Source organism: Primulina huaijiensis, chromosome 9 (genome assembly GCF_012295235.1).
Source record: "Primulina huaijiensis isolate GDHJ02 chromosome 9, ASM1229523v2, whole genome shotgun sequence".
NCBI classification, from domain to species: domain Eukaryota; kingdom Viridiplantae; phylum Streptophyta; class Magnoliopsida; order Lamiales; family Gesneriaceae; genus Primulina; species Primulina huaijiensis.
In genome coordinates this window covers 19,353,890-19,381,375 of record NC_133314.1, presented here as the reverse complement: position 1 = coordinate 19,381,375, position 27,486 = coordinate 19,353,890, and the positions used below count along the sequence as shown (strand labels likewise).

Genomic DNA, 27,486 nt, shown 5'->3' with positions numbered 1-27,486 from the left:
TATTTTCTTCTTTTATATATGTCTTGTTAATGTTGTCCACATGGGTAATACATTTACTCATTCAGCACATGATACTTGTGTAATATTTATAAATCACGACTACTCATTCAACCATGATGTATGATGTATGAATAAGTGGTCTTGATTCATCATTCAACATACATATCATGTGTTGAGTTGATGAAAAAACTACTCAGATAAAAAACATCTACCAAGCATTTTATTTATGTGCAAGTTTCCTCCTATAATTTCTTTTATTAACAAATACACTTACGTTTATATTTATTTTATATTTTAGCTGACATGCATCCAAGATGGCTAAAATGTCTAAAGTTTTCGAGAGAAAACTAGGAATGACAATGAATTTGAGTTGGGGCGGGTTTAACCAAGCGTTATATTTTGAAGGACGAGTATGGGGTGGATTTGAGCGAATCCGAGACACACTTGTACCCGTTTGTAGACCCACTATGTCGGGTACGGGCCGGGTTGAATGTACTCCTAGGGAGAACGTGACGTCAGGTTGGTGATGAAAGCAAATTTCCCGCGTGTTGACGTAAGAAAGAGAAACCGGTGAAGTCGACGAATTATTTTCACGAGAAAGAAAGAGTTTCATGCCAGATTATATTTCTTGTCAGATTTATTTATTTATTTATTTATCAAATTTATGAACTCGATTTCCTGTTCGCTTGCCTATTTAATTTAGTCGCTATGTTTTCTTCTCGCAACAAAGTTGACAGAAATAGTAATTGCTTATTGGAAGCAGGATAAATTGTGGGTCAGATTCCTTTATCTTTTTTCGTTCTGTATTCCTTCTTGAATCTTTTATCTTATTTTCGGAACCAGTTGAATCTTTTATCTGCTTAATTGGATATTTTATTTGGTTTCTTGGTGATTTAAATTTAGGATTCAAATCGAAAGATTTACCAGTAGAAGTGTAATTTGCTGGTTTCAGTTATTTCTCTTAATTGCCAAGGAAAAGGTTCAGGGATTCGTTTTTGTTTTTCTTTTATTTCTTCAAGTTATTAAAGTCGAATTTTTTTTACAATTCGTTATGTAATGTTTGGCCTCAGATTCATTCCAAAGAAAAATTTGAGATCTTTTTTCAGCTGTTTCTCAAGTCTTATCGTTATATTAATCTTGAGTTTCAATTGAAACTCAGTCTTATTTAACAGGAAAGGGGATATGGAGTTGACTCTGGAGTCGGAGCCAAATACAAGCCATGATAATTTTTCTTAATGTTTATTTTATTAAAAAAACTGTAACCCAAAAATTATGAGAATAAGTAAATAACCTAACCTCGGCTTCGGAATCGGCCGCTGGTTGATTACATGGAGTTGCTCGTCATAGGGGAATAACCAGTGGGTTTGTGAAGCAGCTGGGGAAATGGTATTCATATTTAATCAAGAAAATTAAATTATCGAAAGTAAGATATTGGTTTATGGTTTTGCAATCTGCAACTCCATGCCCAAAATTAGTTAGTTGATAATTATGACAAATTAGAACACTTTGGGGAATCCGCCTGCCACTGGTTCGATGGGCATTTGCATCTTTTGTCGTTGGATGCATGTCTGAAGATTTAAAGGAATTAAAAGATGGTTTGGTGTCAATTTGTGGTGCCTGAATTGATAAGAATTAATATTTAAAGTCATTCTAAAAGATGGCTCGTGTTTGTAGAATTTATCCACTGGGCATTTGGCTACATGAATCTGATAAAATATTTGTTGATGAAATCATAGAATTAATTTCGCAAGACTCCCAACGAATTATTTTTTCACCCTGTTACTGATTTAAAAAAAAGTAATTTATGCATTACTGAACTGTTCAGGCACCGATCACTGTGGGGGAACCAGAGGAATTTGTGAAAGATCCAGTGGTCGGTCCTGCATTCCCTCTCTTGGCGATCCTTGAATCTTTGGTGTCGAAGCAAGACCACCCTTTCTGGTGAATCTTTCCACTTACTTCTTTACTACTAAGGAGTTGGTTCCATGGAAACAAAAGTCATCAGCGGTATCCAGTTCTCCCGCCTTCCAGCTAGCTATATCCGTCCGGAACATGAGAGGCCGAAATTGTCTGAAGTTATGGAATGCGAAAATGTTCCAGTCATTGACTTGGGATGTGAAGATAAAAGCTTAACCATCAAAGAAATAGGCCATGCTTGTCAAGAATATGGCTTCTTCCAGGTTCCTTAACGACATTTCCATGTTATCAAGGGGCAGATTAAAAAAAGTGGGTGAGGGATGGGGCGGACTGGGGGTGATTTGATGTAATTATGCGAGAAGCTTGAACTTTTAGAAAAATTGCAAATTTTCTTATGAGGGGGAGTGATAGCTATCCTCGCCCTACTGAATCTGCCCCTTGTTATCGTTTTTTTGAACCAGATTATGTACTGTTACCAAGTGCGTGATTTCAGATACTGTGGCATATTGGCGAAATTTTTATGTATTATCCTTTTGTGAATGTGTGGTATTAGGTGATCAATCATGGAGTATCCATGGAAGCTGTGAATAGAGTCCTAGAGGTGGCTCATGAATTTTTTAGTTTACCAGTGGAAGAGAAGATGAAATTATACTCTGATGATCCTTCCAAAACAATGAGACTGTCTACAAGTTTTAATGTGAAAAAGGAGACAGTTCACAACTGGAGGGACTATCTCAGGCTTCACTGTTATCCCTTGGATAAATACGTCCCTGAGTGGCCTTCGCTTCCCTCTTCTTTTAAGTGAGAAAAATATTATTCCTCACTTCACTTTTGGTCTATATTTTATCACCTACCATAACTTTCTCACGAATGGAACAGTTTGTAAAGAATTGCAGTGGAGAATACTATGAAATATATGTGTCGAACTATAGTTCGAAAAATGTTCATTTTTTGAGGAACTGAAGAAGAAATGAACATCAAGTTACCTCTTACGATAGAAAGAAAGTAGCTTACTTTCTTGTATAGATTTTAAAAGATTTTTAGGTTATTTATTTTGGTGACCATGTGTAACGACCCTTTACAGGCCCAGTGGACTTCCCATACAGCCCACTGCCCCGATCGACCCAAGGCTATCCCGATCTTGGGCTCCCTCAAGGGGCCTTTTCCCTCACGGGCTTTCCATAGGCGTCGTACGGGTTACTCATAGAACTCTCCAGCCCATGCACGGATATATATATCCATGTGATCTCAGGTTCGAGTCTGGGAAGTCACTGGAGCATATCCATGTGATCTCAGGTTCGAGTCTGGGAAGGCACAAGCTCCAGTGCATGGGCTGGAGAGTTCTATGAGTAACCCGTACGACGCCTATGGAAAGCCCGTGAGGGAAAAGGCCCCTTGAGGGAGCCCAAGATCGGGATAGCTTTGGGTCGATCGGGGCAGTGGGCTGTATGGGAAGTCCACTGAGCCTGTAATGGGTCGTTACACCATGTGTGTTAACAATGCAAGGAAGGTAATCCAATCTTTTACATACTTGTAACTTGGCCGTCTACAACTGAGAAGCAATTCATTATGTTGTTTCATGGTAGAAAAACAATGAATTAACAAACTTTTTATTCTGGTAGGGATGTTGTAAGCAATTATTGCAATGAGGTTCGACAACTTGGATTGAGGTTGCAGGAAGCTATATCAGAGAGCCTAGGTTTAGATAAAGACAACTTGAAGAACATATTAGGAGAACAAGGTCAACATATGGCCATTAATTATTATCCGGCCTGCCCAGAACCGGAGCTGACATATGGATTACCGGCCCATACAGATCCAAATGCTCTCACCATTCTCCTTCAAGATTTGCATGTTGCTGGGCTTCAAGTCCTTAAAAATGGGAAATGGATGGCAATAAAACCCCACCCCCATGCTTTTGTCATCAACATTGGTGATCAACTTCAGGTAAACCTTGATTCGGAGTTATAGTTTTGGTAGATTATGAATATGAGAATGCTCTTTTGAACAACTGAATTGTGCAATTGCAGGAGAGTAACAATTGTGACTTATGTCATATGTGCAAAAATCCCAACATGATGCTTTGGCCACTATGTTATAATCTAAAACATTTGAATTACACTTGCCGCAAGCTATAGTTTCTAATATAATAACGACCAGTGCTCGATCTTATATATATTTTTTAAAAAACTTGTGAAATGCAAGATATTACAGTCACGTTGATTAGATCGCTGCCGATGTTTTTTCTCCTCATGAATTATAATAATTGAAGACAAAATTGATACGATTTTTCTACATCACTAAAAATTGAATAGGAGCTAGTCACTTGCCACATGTTCAAATGCTTCAAGTGGCAAATTTTACGTGCAAACCCAATTTATTTGACTCAAACTAAGACTCCTTCGGATTCTTGGATTCTCAGTAGAAATGCAAAAACCGTAATACTAAGGGTATCTTACCTTAGAGTAGTGGTGAGAATGAATGAAAATGCAGACCTTGTAGTTATGTGATGGTTGTAAGTGAATTCAGTCGCCTATGTATCATAGCGGACTACATATAAGACTGATATTGAAGTTTATAAATTGAATGGTTCTTATCATCAATCAATTCTTGTAGGCGCTGAGTAATGGAAAGTACAAAAGTGTTTGGCATCGCGCCGTGGTAAATGCAGCTGTACCAAGACTCTCCGTAGCCTCCTTCCTCTGTCCATGTGATAGTTCAATCATTAGTGCACCAAAATCTCTTACAAGCTCAGGGGAGCCAACTATTTATCGAGATTTCACATACACTGAGTATTACAAGAAATTCTGGAGCAGAAACTTGGATCAGGAACACTGTTTGGAACTTTTCAAGAACTAGCTTCACCTTTCATTTCTTGGATTACGCCAACAAGCCAACTTATTAGCTTGCCTTCGGACCCATCAGACTATCGGTTGGGACGTTTTTGATCACCGGCTTTGCTATGTTTTCGTTTGTTGAATAAGCAGCGGTTAGTTGCTTCCAGTGTTTGATCTCTCCACTATCTTATTTAAACGGTAGTGTTGCAAAAGTGTCAATCTATTTATGCTACATTAATGATTTGCTGTAAATTTAGTCTACATGTATCCTTGTTCCTCCCTAGTATTTTCAAAAGTTTGGATGTTGTCTACTTCACGACATCGTGATGCATTCACTGTTCTTTCTTGAATCTACATTTGGATTAAGGCAGGGTTTGCAACTGGTTAACGAAATTGAATATGAACTTTTTCTTTACAAATAACTAAGTTGCACATTTTATATACAGCCTCAGCAACCAACTAATTTCTGAATATTAAGGTCAACTTTCTTAAAGATTCCATTTTGTAATCTTTGTGAAATTTTTCATATTCATCTCTTTCACAGATGGGACTAGAATATTGCCATTTAGAGATCAGACCGGGTGGTTCAATCCATCCTTTTCAATAAAAAAATATTTCACGTATAAAATATATTTAGATTAAAGTCTACATTTAAAAAATATTTGAACTTCTCTGCTAACTTTTTATGGTTTACCTATGGATTGTCAAGGGTATTTCTTTTCAATTAAGGTTTTCCAAGTTAGCTTGGGTCTGTCACCTGATTTTTGGAAGATCTTATTAGATGTCTCACATAATTAAATTTTTGATAATTTTTTGGACAATCCTTACCATAAGCTAGTTTTTAGTAGAATTATATTCAACTCCATGATCTTAACAGGCGTAGGTCTCTTGTGAGACGGTCTCACTAATCTTTATCTGTGACACAGGTCAACTCTATCGATATTCACAATAAAAAGTAACACTCTTAGCATTAAAAATAATACTTTTTTTATGGATGACCCAAATAAGAGATCCGTCTCACAAAATACGACCCGTGAGACCGACACACACAAGTTTTTGCCTCTTGACAGATCTAATACCCTTTATTTTGTAGAAAAGTAGATGAAAATTTCTATTAACTCTATTTGTAATTTTGATCATCTATGTTTTCAAATATCAGTCTCATCTACTATTCATGTTTTTTTTTTTTACAATTTTAGTTATTTTCCCTACATGAGACTGATAAATATCGACACAGTCATTTGTCGACTTAGTCCATGAATGAACAGTTATCCATTTATAACAATGTCTTATTTAACACAAACAAACAAAAAACAAAGTGGGATTTAGTCCAGCTGATGACGTTCACTCTAACCAAACAAAATTGTTTGACAAAAAAGGATACTAGGAAAATACACCGAGGCCTGCCTCCGATGAAATATTAAGATGGATTTATGAATCAATTACTAATCGGGAAAACCAAAATTGTTCGTCTCTTATACTTTATAACACATATGACATTAATATCTTAAGTTTGAAACGTGGACGACTAAAAAAATTAAGATATTTAATTGAGAAGTTACATAAAATCAGTTTCCACCCCAAAATAAAATTAAATACATCAATAATTTTTGTGATGTGTGCCTCCCAAGTCAATAATATTTATTTATTGAGATTTAGATATATTTATCTCAATATTTGAGATCTAGAATGATTAATACATGAAAATTTTAAATTGGCTTATTAAATCGATTGGTAGGTAGAATCTAATTCCAAATATAAAGCAAATATATAATTTTGTTTTGTTTGAAATTAAAATAAGATTAATTAATTGTACATATCAGCAAGTGAACTATATTTTTTCTTTTTATATAAAGAAAAACAAATTATTTATTCATTTAATTAAATTCACACAATTTTTTTTCCCGAAATATAATATAATATACTTTATTTAAATTTAGAAAACATCAGTATACTAAAAAAAAATCAGAATATCAGTATAATAAAAATTATTTTTTAAATAATTATTGGTGAGATATTATTCAAATATGTAACGAGACTAAAAAATTGAAACAACATGTACATCTTTAAAGTTGGGAAAAAGGAAGAACTATACAGTCATACAGAAAATGAACAAAAAGTACAAATTAAAGGATAAAAATATGTACAATCTGAAGTAATTACATTATCTTGTCAACCCTCCAAGTAAAGAGATTTTTCTTTGATCAAATCCTCCCTCCAGACCCTTTTGTTTGCAGTAATAAATTCTTCAAATATCTTATTTAAACCATCATGTTTAGAATATCCATTATCTTCACTATCCCCTTCATATCCACATTGACATGTATCATAATTTGAATATTCATCCATTTCTGCACCATGTTCATAGATAGTTATAGATTTTCGACGATCACGCCGAGGATTATCATAGCCGATTTCATCATGTAGAGAGTCGAAGGAAATTATAAGCTTGTTTTCCATTGGATATTTTTCTTGCTGAATTCTCTCGGCTTCATCTTCTGTATGCATATTCTTGTACTCCAAGAGTAGTAACGAAGGGCTAAATGAATCGCCCCTTTCGTCGACTATGTTACTTCCCTCCATCAATATGTTTTCTTTAACCCGAAGATCATGACATGATGCTGAGATTATAGGAACCGAATATTTTGGGGACGGATCAAGAAATGGGATCGATGAGATTTCAGAGATTATGAAACTTGAAAGCTCATCGAATGGCGAGGACGAATTGGAATGTTCTTTAATGGTGGGATTGTTGGTATGAAACATGAAGAAGATGATTGCGAGGAAGATCATAACGGTAGTAAGATTTGGTTTCGTGAAATTTTGAGATTGATCTAGGCATAGAAATTTGAGGAAAAAGTTTATGATTTGTATGTAAACAATTATGAGAAATGCCACTTTAGCTCCTTTGAATATATTCATCTAGGCTTCCTCCAAGTGTTGAGAATGATGAGACTCCTTTGAGTTTCTTTTGTAGTTGAAAAAAACGTTAATTGAGAAATATTTTATTTTTCTTTTCTTTTCTTTTCTTTTTTTTTTTTTAAATTCGGGCCTATAATGTGTATGTGTGCCTAATGTTGGGTCCACGAAAGATGAGTTTTGTTGAGCAATTGTAGAATAATAATTTTAATTTTAAAGTTGATTTCTGTGATGGAAAAATTACAATTTTGGTGATCTAGTCCTATATATATCTACAAATTTTTGAATTGTATTAATTTTTTACGTCATAATATTGATATGACATTGTACACGTTAGTATCACATCGATATCATGTCAACATTGTGTTAACGCTATATCTAGAAAAAAAAAAAACTAAAATGTAACTGAAGAAAAAATAACATATTAAAACTAAAATTGACAACATAAAAGATTAAAATCGCAAACAAACAATTTTCCATCTTTATTAAATGTAAAACTTATAATTGGTTCATCCATGTGATCAACAAGTTTCTAACCATTATGATATCATACATGTGACGTGAAATTATACAAACTCTCTCTCTTTTATTTATNGCTCTTAGGTGGTCATGTATGTGGCTCCACCACTGAATATATAGCACGCATATTTGACTTAAAAATAAAATATTAAATGGAATTGTCTCTACTTGATTTATATATATATATATATACATAAATAATAAAAATCTTAGTTTTTTTTATAAAAAAAGTACGTGATTATATAAAGAGATGAATGGTCAATTTTCATCACAACAATTTGCAGATTTCCCTAATTAGTTTACCTGTTCAACCAAGAATTAGAATATATATGAATCTTGTTTGGATGTTCAATTGCATTGACTAAAACATTGAACAAATTAATCAAAACTTTACTATCTTTGTCCAAATCTCCAAACGGGCCTTTACTTGCGATACAAAGACATCTACTACACTGTAAAATAAATATTTATCGTTATCATTGTCAAACACGATATATCCTTATCTAATTCTCTTCATATATTCTATTAATTTATTTAATTTTTTTGAGTTTTTATTTACTATTTTATTTAAGTGTAATCGTTTCATCCATTACATCACCGGAGGAACGCCAGCATGCGACGAGTCAAGGGGGAATTTTAAATTTATGGATCATTTGCAATATTATTGAATTTCCATTTGAAATTATATAATTTAACAATAAGTTGTTTTCTACACAACTTAGCTAATTTCAAAGTATCAAAATTCATATAGATATACTTTCGATCACTATAATTTATATACGAGTAAGTCTTGTCCTGTCTCATGGATATTTATCTGTGAGTTTGGTTGACTCGATCTATATTTATAAAGAAAAATAATATTTTTTAATGAAACGAATCAGGTTGGAGATATGTCTTATAAAATTATTCCGTAAAATAGTCTCATAAGAGTTTTTGTATTTACTATATATATATAACATATGTCTGTCGATTTTTAACAAGTTAAACTAGAGAAATTAAACGAATACAAAAATCACACAAATTGTTGAAACATTCTAAACAAATTATAAGGAACGTTTATTTATAAACTGATTTAATCATGAATTTGGCGTCATCATGAAATTTTTCTGACAACAAAAACTTTAAAACACAATACAAACAAAAAACATCACACCATGAATTGAGGAAAACTGCCATATTAATTTTGTAATCTCAATTATGATCTTTTATTTTTTTCAAATTCTAATACTGGTTTGGTATCATTTTTATTTTGTAATTTTGGTTTTTTTTTTATTAGACACATATGCGATAGTCTACATGGTTAAGATACGACATGATACTGATATGTGCAGTGTCATAATATTTCCAATGAAAAATTACGAAAATCATCAAAAATTGAAACATACATAATTAAGACTAAAGTTGACAACAAAGATGACCAAAGTCGAAACATATATTGTAGTTTTCTCTCGCGAATTGAAAAGATATTCTTGATATACCACCAAATGTCTGAATTCTATTGATTAAACTAGGCAATCATAACCAAATGATCAAAATAGTGTATCAGATCCAAAAATAAAATAAGAGAGAAGTCCTCAAGATTTGTGTGATACACATGAAACAGTAGAGCCATAAACCAAATGACATCACCAGAATAACACAAAAAGGTGAATCAAATAGGAAAATGACTAACTATGCACATAAAACCTTACTGATGACTACTGCTAGAATGTGATTCAGGGACAATAAATCCAGCTCGTTGATCCTCATATATCGACTTCTTCAGTACCACAGGCCGGTAGGCTAAAAGGTGTCACAGTGGTTTGCATTGCCAGACACCGTTGGAGGAGTTGTTGGCATTGGAATTGGCATTGTCTTGGGAGTTTTGTTTTCATTCCTAGAAGAGAGGATCTTTCTTGGGGTTTCCGCCGGAGTTTCGCAAACACTATGTGTGTCCTGGAACTCCACAATTTTCAGATTTAAAGAAGCGTTTTTCGATGAAAATGAAGATAGGGGAAAGAGGGGCTTCCTCAGAGGCGACATTTGTAGGTGCTGTGTGTTGGATGCATTGCTGGATTGCGGTTTTACAGGACCACTAGATATGTTTTTCTTGCCTGTGACATCAATTCTTAGCAGATGATTTATATACAGTTTCAAACTTAAATTAGACAAAGTTGAGCTGTGATATAAGAGCTTGATAATAAGCAAAATTCCCTTGGAGCATTTGAAGCTACACAAGATATAGCTGATGCGTATGATGCAGCTCAAATCTTTTGAATTGTACAGCAATCCATATTTTAGTTGACATACTACATAGGTAGCCATATAGAATGATAGGGGTAACTGTTGTTGCTCAGTATCTTTCCAACTACAAATGGATCTGATGTAAAACATTTTAGACTGAAAAGTTTTATGATGTTTTTACCAGAAGAATGAACCATAAGGCCAATGTGGTGATGGCTTCGAGAACCCTGCTGCTTAACATGGTTATTCTTTGACAATGAATGAGCACCAACTTTCTCCACAAGCATACTTTGCAACATTGCCCCTCCCAAGGAAAACCTCTTACCACCCACACCTCCACTTGATGGTCTAGAATTCTTGTTCACGCTTTTTGATGGACTCTGCTTTGACCCAAAAATCGCTTCTTGCTCTGTTATTAATTGTCCCTGAAGTTTCTTTTGATCCTAATGTGACATAAATAAGTAGGAAATTTCATATTTTAGCATATACATGCGGTAAAAGCCCACATAGATATGGGTTTCATGTCATATGTCAAGTATATACCCTCTGCCTTTGACGCTCTTGTTCTTTCAAGTGCTTTATGTCACAGTATTGTTCAATAATGGACATAAGACCAACCTAAACAGAAGAAATAACAAGAAACTATGGATTACAACATAATACAATGTCAAAACTATGTTCCTCTTTCCATCATATAAGACACCGGTGCTTACCCCATCGTATAAGAACTCGGTTCCTCTTTCCATCTCCCAGGCTTTTGCTTTTGATTTCAGCGTCTCCACCATTCCTTAAGATAGCACAGTTAAAAAGAAACTATTGAAATTTTTTTATCATTTGAACCATTGAAACATCATTTATAACTTGATGCTGACATATAAGCATGCAGCATAAATTGTAAGCATACGTTCTCTCATAAAACCTTCAATTAAACACATTTTTCACCTACGTTACTATCTAAGCTGGAAAGTAAACCACGTACCTGAAATTTTATTGACCAGTGTACGAGCTTTTTCAGCACGCTTTAGCACATGATGTGTACCTCTCCCAGCATTATATCGATTTTCATCCTATGTATGAAATACACTTGAAATGAAAACAATACAAATAATGTTAAGTATCGAACCAACATTCAGACATAAAAGATACATTATTACCGACCCTATTATATTCCTCCAACCAGCATTCCTCATCACAAGCAGCCAACCATTTTTTAACCTTTTCGAGGATCTCTTTTCTACTGAAAGCTTCCTCTTTGGCGTTAGAAATCTGAACCTCCAGTTGTTCTAAAAGATATAATGGACTGATTGCCTCTGCAAAGATGGTAAAAATTCAGACTGATTGCGCAGAAATTTGAAAAATAACGCAAAAATTTAATTTTTTATCATTTGGGTTGTGGGGAGGGGGAAACTTCAGGACAACCTCCTACACTATTGGGTTGACACCTCCCTTTCCAGACAAAAACATGCCTCCATTATAATGTAAAAGAAGAGTAGAAGCAGCACCTGACTTCATAGCTTCCACTGAATGATCTGTTGTGTGTTGTACTGCAACAGCCATGTGAGCTCCTCTACATATTTCCTCTAAAACCACTCTTTTTTTTGAAAGGACCTCCTTCATTTTACTTAATTTAATTTCTTCCAATCTCATTACTTCTGCCTCAGCCTGAACACAAGAATTATTGCAAATGTATTATAAAATTATCATTGATCGAGTGAGCACTCATGTAAGGAGAAAAGGCAGCAAAATACATTGTTGATGAACTCCAAAGATAGAGTGTTGGACTCTGTTATTTCATCTTCTGAGGCAGCAATAGTACGTATCACATTTTGGAATTTTTGTTGCTCTTCAATTGGTGTATCCATCAGATTCCAGAGCTCTACCATGGTCATCGCAAGATTTTGCAACTGAAAAAGGATCGAAATAAGAGAAAGTAGATAAATGACATGAAGAAAGTTCATTAGAAAATGGTATACCTTTTGCATGCGCTGCAACTTGACATTCTTGACCCTATGTATTGTAGCAGACAATCTCTCGACCGTATCTACACTTATGCTTTTCATGCCACAGGAATCCTCCAAAGTTGGATGAATATCTCGAATTGTTAACTGGTAGTCCATCTCAAGCACCAAGCAAAGAGAGTTTAAAACATTCAAATGGCCGAGCACGTGTTTTAGGCGTTCATTCTGTGCATATAAAAAATAAATATGCTCAAACATGGTCGGAAGTGATAAAACTATCAAACAAGATGATACTCGCATTTATTAGAACACAGAAACCAAGCTTTCAATTTTTGTTTATGCTACTTGATTGACCTAAAGAAAAATCTTTGTACTTCAAATTTAAACCTAAGTTCTTTTGTATAACTTTGAAGTAGAATAGTTCTGGCACATTCATGTTAGTTGTACTGCCATTTTTACTTTTATTTTTTTTAGCGAAATCAATGCCAATATAAGAGAAATAAGTAGAAGTGAGCAAACACAAGAAAACGGACCTTCTCTTTCTGCAGCAAACATAACTGATTTTGTAAATCATCTAAGCTTTTCAGAGATAAATCACCCTGATCATCGATGATTACTTGGTTCTCCATGGATCCAGAAAGCTCCTTGGATATTATATTTATATGTTTCAAAACCTCGGCAAATTGACCCTTCCTCTCGTTTCTTTTCTTTTTAATATCTTCAAGTTGAGGCATTATGTCTTGAAGCTTTTTTTTCAAACTCCCAGAACTCTAGTTAAAAACATAAAACATGGTATTGTCTATGAATCACAGTGTCATATATTATCATGCACCGTGCCAAACATGGTATTATCATATGATTCACATGACGCCATTACATAAAGTGTTAAAGTGGAACCGTCTATAGTTCCCAGAACTCCCGGAAGTCTTTGTCTTACCTTCGTTATATGAACCATTTGATCTCCCAATACAGCACAAATGTAAGTTGTGCTTCTGATTCCGCGAGTGATTGTCTCATCTGAGCTCGACAATGGCTTGCCTGATCCACTTTCCTTCGATATGCCTCCAAACACTCTTGTTCAAGTTCAAAAAGCATTTGGTCCCTTTCGCTATCAGGCTCTCCAATTTCATCCCATATTTTCTGATTTCACAAAACAATTCTTTCATATACGAAGACTTTATGTTCGCCTCAGCAAACTTTTTTAATTCACAATAGAACAAAGAGAAATAGAAAAAACAAACAGAGTCTGAAATCACCACCTGCAGGTCAGATAAAAGGGAACCACAAGTTGTTTCCATTTGTAAAGGCTGATGCATGGGGTGGTTATTCTTGCAAAAACAACTGCACCAAATGTGATACACAGAAGAAAAGCACCATGAATATAAGAAATAGATAATTGGGTTAACAACATGCGTAAAAATGTGACCCATAATTTTCTTGAAGTTTTGAACCAAGAATACCAAAAAACACAAAAGTACTAGAACGATGACAAATGTTACCAATGAGCAGTAGATCTTCTAACTTCCATAATCGAAAGAACAAGTTTGAAACACAGAATGATCAATCAAATCAAGAATCATGTAAATTTAAGTACCAATCCAACCGTTTCACATTTATAAGGCAAACACGGTTGTAAATTTTCAACTCATTTCTCCTGTTACATCGAATTAAACTTTGTGAATTGAAAGTGGGAAATAATAACAGATATCCATTCTGCTATGGTAGCATTACTAAACCAATTCATCAATTTCATTCAGAACTATAACGTAAATCCTCAACCTGAAGCAACAGAGAATGAAGCAAATTAGCACCAAAGAACCAATCTTCATTCATATACCAACTTTTAAGCAACATAGAAGATTTCTGGCAATCTCAAAGAATCAAGAAATCGGCGAGAAAAAATTATTTCTTTTTCATCTACCAATTTTTTTAACAGCATGCAATATTAACTCGCACTCACAGACAAACTCGATCGTATGCACAATAACCCACTCGATTTTATCAATCTCATTCAAACATAGCGTCAACGTAATTTTCACCCCTTGTTTCAGAAAGCGATAACGAAACGTTCAAACAATGCAAAGACTTTTCAAACCGGAAACTTCATATGCGTACTCAGTGAACAGTGAAAGAGCAAACCAAAAAAAAAAAAGCACAATGCCATTTCATTATCATCACCCCTTTTCTTCTGAGAAACACAAAAACTGAGCATGTTTTATTTATAAACCGAACCTCAACTTCAAGAAGTTTGATCACGGTCGATGGAGGCTAAAATGATATGGGTTTTCGAGTGTGGAGCTTGTCTAGAAAGATTGAAACGGTTCAAGACCCCTAAAAAGGAAAGTTGGCGTAACGCATATTTTGAAAAGCATTATATACCAACAGGTCATTGATTAAGAAATGATATCTTTTGGGTTTCATTTTTCGAAATTCAAAAAAGATTTTCTTTCCTCCCTTTACAGTCTCCCATGTTGATATATTTATTATTGTTTTGGTGAATTTAATGATTTTTTGTATTACTTGAATAAAAAACCACTGATTATCTCTCTCTTTTTTAGTCATATCAATTTTTAAAATTTAATTATGCCCGTCGTTAAATCTTGAAGCAACTCATTCACAACGCCAAATTAATTTTTTCCAGTTAAAATTACAGAGGAATACAAGATGCACACAACACGTAGTTTGACAAGATCGGGAAAGCTCTGCACAGTACATTCTTTCTACTGTAATTTAAAGTAATAAATTCATTTCGAACATGGAGGCCTAACTCTAACTGCTGGAAAGTGTCTCGCAACATATTCCCGAGCAAGCGAATGTAGTTCGTCGCCCTCATTCTTGTCGATGAAGTCCTCTTCTTGATCGTGGAAACTAACCATCTCCATCGACGTTTGAACAAGTTTCGACGAGGAATGAAAGTTGGAGGACGAAAGACTGGGAAGCAGCAAGGAGAAACGTTGAAGGGTTGATATACGAGCTTGGATGTATGCCAACTCTGCCTGTAAATTTACCACCTGCATATGCATATTCAAAATAATTAATAAGAGCCTAATTTCATAAGTTCGAAAAAACCCATATTATTTTCTTTATCTAAGACTCATTGCCGAGTATTCTAAAACACCTCGGACATATGATTATACTTCTTTTATAAATACCATGTAGAATGTACCTGTTGTTGAAGAGAGAAAACATGGCCCACACAGCCATGAACAGGGTCCCTAACCCTAGCCAGCGCCTCATAACAAAGAGTGATCACCGCATCAAACCGGCGGTGCGGCGGGATTCTGAGCAGCAACTTCGAGGCATTGCTAGCACCAAACACCCTGTGAACCGCCGCAAAGTGAGCGGTGCCCTGGTCTGAGTCGAAATACTGAGCGAAAATGCAACCCTTCAAGCATTTCCTCCTCAGAAACTTGCAAGCACCGCAAGGCCCAACGCCGCCCCCACCTCCAGTGCTTTGATCGTCGCCGCCCCCACAAATATTCATTTATCTTCTGGTTTATAGTTACATATGATCTTTCTCATGGCGATTTGCTTTATGGAGAGCGAAGTTGATAAGTTTTGCGAATAAAATAATGGAGGACGCTTCACTTGGCGGTGGGTCAATTGACAGGGTTAGTAGTAGGCGAGCTGGGTAAACGGTTCAAAATATCACCATTACTTTCTTTAAACACGCAAGGCTAAATTTTTTCATAAGTACAACTTGAAGCATAATCCACGTACAAGGATTAAATTTGTCATATATAGTAAGTGGCAACTTCTTGATCTAAACTAAGTACAATACAATATCAGCAGGTGGAACAATAAAATATACCTAATTTTGTAATGGTGTTTACACACCAAAGTAACATAAAATCATAAACATGATTTAGTTTAGAATATAAAAAATAAATAAAGCCTTACAAGTTAATCATATATCTTATAAATTTTCAAAGTTTTTAAAGCATTGAAAATAAATTTAGTCATACTGACACTTTAACGAATTGAATATAACTGAAAACGTGAATGATTATATGATCTATGACATAAAATTCCGTCGTCTTAATTTTGTGAAATAGATTTTCGACTCGATTCAATTCATGAAAAATTATTACATTTTAAGTCAAAAGAATTATTTTCATGTTAAGAATTGATTGGATCGAAATCGATTTATAAGATGTTTTTTCTTGATCTTTATATGTCTACATTAATCTCAATTAGTTTTATTAGAGTATAATGATACATACAATCAGAGTTGATTCTTTTGTTCAGTTCAAGGTAATCGGCGGTGGTAAAAGGATAAGCGTGGGAATCACACGTGGGACAACATCCCATCTTTTCAGCAAAAATCTTGTGCTGTTTCTTTTCCTGTCACTTCCATCAGTTCCATGGTGAGAAACACAGGAAGATCGGTCTTTTCCCAACCTATTCAATATTTTGCCCCTTTTGGGATAATTCAAATTATAGGTTTCTTATTTTTTTTTTTATTACAATATTGGAGAGAAGGGGACAGAAATGAAGATGGATATCGTTATTTTTCACATGTGTTGGATTTGTTTATGAAGAAGAGAATAAGATGTAGGGATAATACCCAAAATAGTATATGGACTTATGATTTAATTTGTGTTTTGATGGTGTAAGTATTAAAATTTGAGATTTTGATCTTTCAAATTAGACTGTGTTTTTACTTTCGGTCATATTTAATAAATATTGACGTCAATCCGACTACAATAACATTTCTCGACATTATATCAATATTTTCCAATAACACATCAAAGTCAATGTTTCGGGAAAAACCAAAATTTTAAAATTAATTTAGTTTACAAGATGAAAACCTATATTTGAATAGAAAATACATAAACATGGCTACTTTTCCCAACTAATAATCCTGTTTTAAATAGTTTGTTTGAAAAAAAAAACCTCATGTCTCGAGATTAGGATGATGCAATACTAAATCTCAATCAACGCAATAAATATCTTCCTATTTAAATATATTAATGTTGTCAATCAATCAATTAATATATCAAAATATCAGAGCAATTGATTGTATGACAAGGTTGTTGCCTCAATCAACTCGGATGAAAAATACTGTGTAATGATTAATTATGCATCAATAAATTGATTGAATAAACTTATACTTAAAAGATTTGAAATTAATGATTTTGGATTATAATTTATCAAATTTTAAATATTTGCATCACTAATTTATAGGTTAAAATATATTTCAAATGACATCATTGATGAGTGAATTTGAAATATTTATCAATTCACATAAAATAATATATACAAATGTAATAGGTGAACTTAACATTTATGATCTTATTTTTTTAAACAATAAAAATACAATTGAAATCAATAAATTTGAAATTCATCAATTCAAACGAAATCTCAAACACATTTAAAAAAAATTATTTTTCAAAAACAAAAAGAACATTCCCCCATTTTTTTCATTTTTATACAAGAATTTTGTATCATTCTTTCAAATTGTGATGCTATTTGTGGATAATGAGATATGATTAATTGAATCAGCCTAAAATTGAATCAAAACAAACGATGAGATTGGTCAATGCAGAAACTAATGCTCATGAATGATGGTTAGGTGTCGATAGCGGTTTTGTTTATGTTACTCACATAAATAGTATCTTTATCTATTCAGCACATGTTTCACATAAATAGTGTCTTTATCTATTCAGCAGATGAAACATGTGCTGAGTATATAAATCATGATCATTTGTTCAATCATAATATATGAATGAGTGATCATAATTAGTGACGATATTTATATTAATAACATCTACAAAGCCGTTCACAGCGGAGCTGCTCCTTTGTGCACAGAAATCAAGGTCTGCAAAACAAATCCACACATACGTGGGCTGTCCACTCAGGCCCAATCTGATTTTAACGGATCCAGTTTAGTATCCATTCATCCGTGAACACCACAAAATCTCCAATCAATATTTTTTAAAAAATAAATAAAATATATATATAGAGATTCTGTTAAATAAAACAAAATTCACTCGAGCTATTTCAAGTTTTGATATAATCGCTCAAAAAAGACATATCAAACACCTTGTCCTTGATAATTCAATGTTCCTCCGAGCGTATCCCTTTCAATCAATGTTCTAAAACGCTTGCTTAGGACAGTCTAGACGATGACGATCACCTTCCACACGCTTACTGTTTACCTTTTTTTTTAAAATAATGCTCTCCATGTATGATCAAAATTATTCTGACCTAATAATAAGAATAATAATAATAATTTTATCCCATTGATGATCCCAAGGATAGTATCGAATTTTCCGACCCAACGTGTATATTTGACGGAATGAACCAACCCGACAGACTCAACTCAGGTAGACAAACACTTTTGATTTGCAAACTTTTACTTTTCGGGTTTCTTTTAAAAAAATTTGAATGCTCAAGTAAACTTTCCGCATTTCTCTGTTTCTTGACTGCTCTGGGCGGGCTTGAGTCATAAAGTATTCCTCAATATTTTGAACGCAGATTCAGTGTCTGCTGTTTAATGGGCCTACTTTCACACGTAAACTCAGCCCATAATTTGAAAAGAACCCTCTTCACAAAAAACAGAGTGAGTGAGAAATTTAAATTTTTTGAACAAACTGAAAACAAATTAGGAAAACCTTTCCAAAAAAAGAAATAGCAACAGAATTAGAAAAAAAATTAGGGAAGAATTGATAACTATCTTGTAGTAAAAACTTGATCAAGTTGTATTTTAATATAAACTTGGAGAATATATTCTTTTATATTTTTCTGTAGATTAGTTGACTGTATCTACTTTTAAGGAGATAACATATACTATCAGCTTTCATGATTAGCATTGTTTAATTAACTTTGACCAATCCTTTTTAGCTTTTCTCCTTTTTTTTTTTTTTTGGAGTTAAGGGAGTGATTGTGTTTCGAACTCATATCTCGTCTCAAATTTAAGAACTTGATACTAGACAAACATCAGCCGACGACCTATTTTTACTTCTAAAGCACCCACATGAGTACTTTTTTATGAACATACTATAGTACTATTCTACACATATGGAATTCTACACTAGCAATAGTTAATGATTATCAGAAAATCTCATTAAATATTCAACTATTTCACAGGGTCCTCTTTTCGTTTTTTTATTAAAGGGCTCATCCCATTTCTGAATATTCTATATTTGGTAAAGCAATCCAACATATTAATAATTATGTCCAAAGTCTAAGTTGCCCTATGATGGGGTGACATCCTGTAATTTTTAACACATTTCATTCACTAAAACTCTGGAAACTGTGTGATTTCTACCTTCCAAGTTGATTTCTATAATGATTTTCATAGTGTATTAAGTTTAATCATTCATATGTTTTGACCACACGAGTGGAAAATCTAAGACCCTACACATTCATCATTTGAAGTCATTATCATTTTGTTTCCTAAAATTCAGATAGTGAGTCTAAAGTATGTATACTTTTAATGAAAAACGAAATTAGACACGTACGCATTTGCCAAGGAGTAGTTCTCTTGTGAGACGGTCTTATGAATCTTTATCTGTGAGACGGGTCAACACTAACGATATTCACAATAAAAAGTAATACTCTTAGCATAAAAAGTAATACTTTTTCATGGATGACCCAAATAAGAGATCCGTCTCACAAAATACGACCCGTGAGACCGTCTCACACAAGTTTTTGCCTTTGCCAAGACCTAATTTTGAAGAAATAATATTTTCACTTCTATTAAATGCATCCTTTTTTTTAGTAGGAACTTGTATTTTTTCCCAACATGTGAGAAAATGAATGTTATAAAATCATTTAGTTCATGCAATATTTCTAATTACATGATCAGATAAAAGATATGAGTTATCTTTTGCATAATTTCATTGTATTTAGATGAGAGAATTTGGATTCGAGGTAATATATATTTGAAGAGAGAATTTGAAATGATTTTATATTGCAGTGAATTTGAAATCTTATATAATGACTCGAAAAATAACTAGTTGGAATTTGAAAATTTTTCATCAAGTGGATTTTATCAAACAAATCAATGTATTTGTTATTATGATTTATGAATTTGAAATCACCGACTTCCAATCCATCCATCTGAATGCAATCTCAAAGTTTTTCAGGATACATGAATACTTCATCGCTGAGAAGTATATTTTTCTATATATAACATAGCTATTTGGGTATATATGGTAACAATATCAAAATAATATACTCTATTATTTTTAGTTCCAAAAAATAATCATTGTGCAGTTTTATGTAACAATAGAATCAAAATGTGTTTGAGTTGTTAACAATCAAATTATTTCAGTTTGGCAAAAACTTGTGTGAGACAGTCTCATGAGTCGTATTTTGTGAGACGGATCTCTTATTTGGGTCATCTATGAAAAAATATTACTTTTTATGCTAAGAATATTACTTTTTATTGTGAATACCGGTAGGGTTGATCAGTCTCATAGATAAAGATTCGTAAGACCGTCTCACAAGAGACTAACTCTTTGAGTTTTACATTTATACATTTTATAATTTGTTTTAAGAAAATAATTATGTGTGTGTACATATGTTAGAGAAATTATAGAATTTCAACTATGAGTATTAAATTGAACGAAAGGACTTTATTGTATCAAAATTTAATTATTCACTATTTTAATACACTGTTTCTCACATACGGATTTCACTGAATTTTGTACTATATTGTAGATATTAATTTAATCATTTTGAGAACCAACATTATTTTAATGGGAAGGCGAAAAAATTGACTATAATAGAAGTATGGTTATTTGTAATTAGAGTAATGACTCTTTTCTTTCTTAGAGGAAACGTGAAAACCATGTGTTTTTCGAAGTAAATGTTCGAGTGAACATGCATGGTTGAGTGACGATCGCATATAATATACTTTCACCATTGAAATAGAAAATATTAATCGAATTTTTACATTATATTCTTTTTTAAGTAAGAATTGGTCGCCTCTAAATTTGTTATGTTTGTATAAACACTGTGGAAGTGTAAATTTTTATATTGATCATTTCATTTGTTGCGTTAAATGAGTATGTGAAAGAGTAGTATTTGTATGAGTGACCTTTTGAGAAATTTTCGTACGTTAAGCTGATTACGTTACATCGCTTGATCTAATTGGCTAGGTGGATCGTAAAAGAATGATACCAAATCTCAATGGATAATACTGTCTCTGCTGTGGACACGGTCGACTGTACAAAAATGCTTAGACTGGTTTCTAAAATATATGAGATAATACCTGCAAAATAGGCACCCTCTTCTCAGACTCATGAGGCTAATTAACAGCCCAACCAATTAATACTCAAGTTGGTACACTATGTGCAGTCACAAGTATAAAAAAATAAATTTGTGCTTTGTTACATCTATAAATTTTGGCTTATTGGTAAATATATGATCTTAACAATTGGTATCAGAATGATGTCATGAGTTGAAGTCTCCTGCATATTTCTATTTCTCTTGGGAGTAATGTTGAGTTAAGAATATATGAGGGAGAGTTGTATTGTGATGAGTGATATTTTGAGAAGTTCTCATGGATAAAAATAAATTTTTAATTGGATCATCTATCGATTAAACATTTTACACAATTCATATGCCACACCATTATTAATTGGTTTATCAAAATTTATACTTTGCTTTTTTATAATATCTGAGTGATACTCCTAAATAACATGCATGCTAAAAATAACAAATTCTCATAATTATAATCATATATATATATATATTTAAAAATGCGAAGTTGATTAATAAATTAAATTGGGTTATATATATCCTTGACAAATTCAAATCTATACATCTGTATTTTTCCACAACGAAATGTTCTAGACAATTTATGCTTTACAAGATAATTTATTTATTATTTTTAATTAATTAATTTTTGGCATATAAATACATACTATATTTTGCTAATTACATATATTTTATTATGTAATGATAGCTATTAAAATTATTGCTGAGACAAGATAGGCCATCCTGTCATTGCTTCCTCTTCACACCACAAGCTTTAGACAGCAACCGGACTGCGCGGTGATGGCGCCGTTAGCCACTGTTACTGAACTTTGCAACATCATTTTTACTACTTCCCTTCCCTTCCCTTCATTTNGCTACTCATACATAAAAAGTATGTGTATACATGCATAAGTACATGTAAGTAAATTAATACTCAGCATCTTATAAGATTTCAAGAGTATAATTAATATAACATACACACACGTACGTAACTTATAAATTTTTTTTTTTAAAAAAAAACAGTTGGACAAATAAATAATCGAATCGAAAGAGAATCAAAATAAAAGAGAAACAAATGGTTGCCTTTATCGCTGCCTTTGCTGTTATTTGTCGTTTCATTGACATGAAAAAGCAAGTCCGATTATGTCAATTCCTAAACCTAAATGAAATGAAATGACATAAGGGATTTATACGTAACCATAGTATCTATTTAGATACGTTCGAACGTGCCCTTCATGCCAAGGGAGTAGCGACTTATATATGATTTTGTATAATTTTTCTTTTTGAGTTTATTTTATGTTGCTTCATATTTAAATCTACTTGTTTCTTCATTATTTGTAATAGTTCTTTATTTGAGGGTTGGAATTCTTCTATTTCATATATATTCGTTCCAACATCCCGTTTTTTTTACTACCCAAAATTTCGATACATTTCATAATCAAGAAATCTCTACTGGTGCATGTGCTAATTTGAGAACAATTAGCCGATCTGGATTACGAATTATCTGACTTTTGTTAGTCTTATGTAATTTTGATCTTTTTTCATCAAATTTAAAAATACAATTTTTTTATAATTTTAAATATTTTTCTATGTGACATTGATACGACGATAATGCATCCAATGTCACATAAATTCTTTTCATATAAAAAGACTAAAATTGCAAACAAAATACCAAATTAGTTAAATAGTAAGTTTCCTTCATACAATTTTTTTAAAATATTTTGACAACATGACAAAAAAGTAATTATAATCTCAATATATACATGCATAGCATTATTTTCCCATTATTATAATTTTGAAAGATAAAATATTTGATTAATAGTGGGTTAAAAGAGGGTGAGTAGATCTAGAAAGTGGTGAGGTCATCAATGTTACCCTTCCGTTACTTGTGACATCATTTAGACTAGCTGTCGCATTGTGCTTTGAACGCCGAACAATCATCTTTGACTTTCTAAGACTCATCACATTTTAATCCACATTCACAACATTTTCAATTTATAAATTAAATATTATAAAAGAATATATTTTTTACGAATTAAATATATATTTTCACTTACATATCTTTACTTTTTTAAAAAAGATTTCTTTCCAATACAGACCAAAATTTCAAGATATATACAAATTTTTGAATGATTTTTTAATTTTTATTGTAGGATATTAGTAAATCCTGGCCTAGATTAAAAGGTCTATTATTTTGGGATATTTTTGAATCTTTTTTGCAAATGCATAAATTATCATCAACTTACTTAAAATTAAATCATGATGACTGTAAACTTTATTTGGCTTAAAATTTACAAGGCATGAAAATTACATCTAATTGTAACTAGCAAGAATTAATTTTTTTAATCAATCAAATTAATTATAATACCACAATTTAAAATCTAAATTAATGATCGAATTTGTAAATCTTGCTTACGATTATTAACAATGATTGTTGAATAATCGCTATTAATTTTCTATATTCAAATATTCGATATTATTAATTTGGCAAAGCAGAAATTGCAAGTTGTAACCTCAAATGGATAAAAAGTAGTTTCGATTACGACGGTCATTATTAGGGTGTAAGCATTTTACCGATAAATTTACTTCAAATTGTAGTATTAAAAACCAAATTTAATTAAAATACGTTAACATACTCTTTAATTGGGAGATTAAAAGTGAAATTTAAAAAGAACAAATAATACTTTAATTTATTGCCAATTTCCATGCCATTATATTAATAATTAACCCAAACTGATGAATCATCCGTGTTTTGTTAATTACAATTAACATAAAGTGTTTACGTACGATTGTGACAACCATAGTTATCTAATGTTGATTATTTATTGCAACCCTATAAAGTAGATTGTGCATGTCCACACACACACACACACACACACACATATATATATATATAAAAGTTAGAAAACATTTTTGTGAAAGTGTTTTTTACAATTTTTTTGTAAAATTTTTAAAAGTTGTTTTAATATGCATTTGGACAATTATTTTATAAAAATATTTTTATAATTAAAATGTAATATATTTTGATTTTTATTATTACCTTCATTTCTAACCCATAAAAAACCTATCAATTGAGGCAATAAAAAATTTACTTGGAGAAATATTTTTTAAAAGTATTTTTCAAAAACGTTTTGCGAATATCTTATGCAAATACATACTTTAAGTTTTTTTGTTCAATTATAAAATAGTAAACGTTTTTAAAGTACTCGTTCGAGCGAAGCCTCGACTTTTAAATTCTTAAATCTTATTTACATCTTACCTTTGACTATTTTAACTAAAATATTATAAATCTTCAAATGTTCGTTGAATGACCATATTACACTATATTCAAAATTCTGAACGTGCAAGATTTTCATAAGAAACTAATTAATCGATTAGTCAATTGCGCATATATTAATAATGATAATAAAACATGATTTCCTAAGAAAAATGTTTTTTAAAAAATTTATTTATGCAGTAATCATTTTAGGGGCAATAGTGTCGTTTAATAGATTATTTTACCAATATTGTCAGAGCTCTTCCACTTGGTCTTTTCTATAAACAAGTAAATAATGAGTTAAAAAGGTCCTAATTTTAAGCATAAAAAAGAAAGGGAAACTTAACTTTGGCGTTTTTTTGCCCTCTATGCACCTTAAAACATGCATGTGCGTAATATATGTTATTCTACATAAATTTATAATATATTTTATATTATAAATATTATATCAAATTTAGCTTTAACTGTGGAAAGTCGTAAATTATATTACACATGGATACGAAGACATGAGTATAGATTACAGTAATTTTTAAAAAATTGAATACGATATGGTGAGGACGCCACTGCTTAATTAATTTATATAATTCATTTCTTAAAATAAACTTTATTTCGATTTCAAAACTATATAAATATATGAATAAAATATTCAAATTTAAGAAATATAGGATGACACGTGATAAAACCTACTACCGCTAACATCTGGGTTAACATATTAGCCAACAAACCACTTTAGTCAGATAAACTATGTGAACTGGGCAAACTCTGTATAACAGACTCGGCCAAAGAAACTTTGATAAGAAGAATCGAACATGGCCAAATATTCTATCAACTCGAACACTCCGGACTAGGATGCTGACATTAGTATGTGGGTATGCGGTCATCTTTACAAGTACCTGTATATAGTGGAATAATAATGACGTGTTACGAACATGATGGTGTATACAATACACAGTCTATATGTTTAGGAGACGAACTAAAACATGTGTTTTGTTAAGCAAAATTCACGATTGGAAAAGGAGATGAATGGAAAGGCAGGTGGCTTTATCGCATGTTTGCTTCACGCAATCACCTAATGGGGTTTGCTTCATCGCGTGGCTTCTAAGTCTTCACTTAGTGTTTAAAATCCCCTCTTCCCAAATACAGCACATACCACCAAACCCTAATTAAATCCAACAAAATTCAATTTATATACACTCCCAAAATATTAATCCCATCTCTTTCTTGATCTGTTCTTCTCAAAAAATCAAGTGCCCTTTTCAAGAAAACCCTAAACATGTTATTATTAAATTAAATTGCTGCAACTTCTTTCATTGAGTTGGTGCTTGGGATCAAACAATCTTGCAAGATGAGTACAACAAATGTTCCTGGCAGTAGCACAGAAGCAGGGGGTGGAGGAAGCGGTGGCGGAGGCGGAGGCGGAGGCGGAGGCGGAGGCGGAGGCGGAGGCGGCGGAGGGCCTTGTGGAGCATGCAAGTTCTTGAGGAGGAAGTGCGTGGCAGGGTGCATATTTGCGCCATATTTCGACTCGGAGCAAGGCGCAGCTCATTTCGCGGCGGTTCACAAGGTGTTTGGCGCCAGTAATGTGTCTAAGCTACTGCTTCACATCCCGGTACACAAGCGGCTCGACTCGGTTGTTACCATTTGTTACGAGGCTCAATCCCGGCTCCGGGACCCTGTTTATGGCTGTGTTGCTCATATCTTTGCTCTTCAGCAACAGGTAATTCACTATAGATCGATTAAATCATCAAAAGATTCATCTTCATGCATCGGCTAGTGATTTTCGAAAAAATTATGCCCAAAAAAATTGAACTCTTGATCTCCGAACATCTGCATAATCAACCTCGCTGTAGCTTGGTTAAAATGACACTCAAATTTTTTGATAGTACTAAGAAGATTGATGATGGGTTAATTGGTGAGTATCATGAATAATTAATAGCATTGGTCGTGGTTGGTTTATTCTTAAAGATCTGTCTCATCGGAGTTGGTGAACTAATGACAACCCTTGAGTGTTCTCTTCTTCTGTTTCTTGTCTTCTAAAGTTCTATTTCATTACCCTTAAAATTCGTATTTACTCAAAAAATTTGATGCAAGACTTTTGCAATCCGAATCTTGTGCTACTATTTGACAGGTTATGAACACAGCGAATAAAGTTTTCTGAATCTTCATCTGGACAAACAATATATAATATTGTGATAAAAAATTTTGAGGGTATATATACATGGTTTCTAGGATAAAAGAGTATTGATTCTTAAATGAATTGTTAACTTCGTTAATCACCGAATCTAGTCTCGATTTTTTTGCTCGCAAACAACATTGGAAACTCAGAAATTGGGATTTGAGTTTGATTATTGAGTAAGCACTAAGTTTTGAGTTTGCTGCATCTTCAAATTTCTTATACCACCTAGAGTATTTTTCAAATTTAAATATGTCGTTTTAAATCTATTCTAATTATTATCATATTTCACTTACAATATTAATATCCTCTTATAATTATGTAGATATATATTTCAAAATTGTTACCTATAATAATTCACGAAACAAAGAAAAAATTATACGGTGCAAATTTTTTTTTCACAAACTTTAAATTCAATTAACATAAAATTTGTGTACCACACAGTTTTTCTTTGTACGTACGCACATTTTACTT

The 27,486-nt window shown here is 32.7% G+C and overlaps 2 protein-coding genes and 1 pseudogene across 4 annotated transcripts; 1 reads left to right on the top strand and 2 right to left on the bottom strand.

Annotated features, from left to right (window-relative positions):
• The first annotated feature begins 621 nt into the window (after positions 1 to 621).
• Positions 622 to 5,089, top strand: LOC140984575 (protein DOWNY MILDEW RESISTANCE 6-like). Of its 3 annotated transcripts, XM_073452107.1 has the most exons (6): positions 695 to 775; positions 904 to 979; positions 1,826 to 2,180; positions 2,471 to 2,718; positions 3,540 to 3,864; positions 4,534 to 5,089. In XM_073452107.1, exons 3-6 carry the CDS (start codon positions 1,986 to 1,988, stop codon positions 4,774 to 4,776), a joined length of 1,011 nt encoding a protein of 336 aa, XP_073308208.1. In that variant the 5' UTR covers positions 695 to 775; positions 904 to 979; positions 1,826 to 1,985; the 3' UTR covers positions 4,777 to 5,089. The 3 variants fall into 3 exon arrangements, with proteins under 3 accessions (XP_073308206.1, XP_073308207.1, XP_073308208.1); XM_073452105.1 differs by lacking the exon at positions 904 to 979 and having other exon boundaries at positions 622 to 775; XM_073452106.1 differs by lacking the exon at positions 904 to 979 and having other exon boundaries at positions 637 to 771.
• Positions 5,090 to 9,848: 4,759 nt separating this feature from the next.
• On the bottom strand, positions 9,849 to 13,745 carry LOC140985296 (65-kDa microtubule-associated protein 3-like; annotated as a pseudogene).
• Positions 13,746 to 14,988: 1,243 nt separating this feature from the next.
• On the bottom strand, positions 14,989 to 16,006 carry LOC140985413 (LOB domain-containing protein 19-like). The gene is made up of 2 exons (XM_073453273.1): positions 15,540 to 16,006; positions 14,989 to 15,384 (listed from the first exon to the last, which is right to left on the bottom strand). Exons 1-2 carry the CDS (start codon positions 15,855 to 15,857, stop codon positions 15,118 to 15,120), a joined length of 585 nt encoding a protein of 194 aa, XP_073309374.1. The 5' UTR covers positions 15,858 to 16,006; the 3' UTR covers positions 14,989 to 15,117.
• Positions 16,007 to 27,486: the final 11,480 nt, after the last annotated feature.

Excerpts from the sequence above, each read along its gene's own strand:
- LOC140985413 (XM_073453273.1), bottom strand. The coding sequence starts at position 15,857 with ATGAATATTTGTGGGGGCGGCGACGATCAAAGCACTGGAGGTGGGGGC. Across the intron at positions 15,385-15,539 it reads TTTTCTCTCTTCAACAACAG|GTGGTAAATTTACAGGCAGA; the intron begins GTACATTCTACA and ends ATGCATATGCAG.
- LOC140984575 (XM_073452105.1), top strand. The coding sequence starts at position 1,986 with ATGGAAACAAAAGTCATCAGCGGTATCCAGTTCTCCCGCCTTCCAGCT. Across the intron at positions 2,181-2,470 it reads AAGAATATGGCTTCTTCCAG|GTGATCAATCATGGAGTATC; the intron begins GTTCCTTAACGA and ends GTGTGGTATTAG. Across the intron at positions 2,719-3,539 it reads TCGCTTCCCTCTTCTTTTAA|GGATGTTGTAAGCAATTATT; the intron begins GTGAGAAAAATA and ends TTATTCTGGTAG.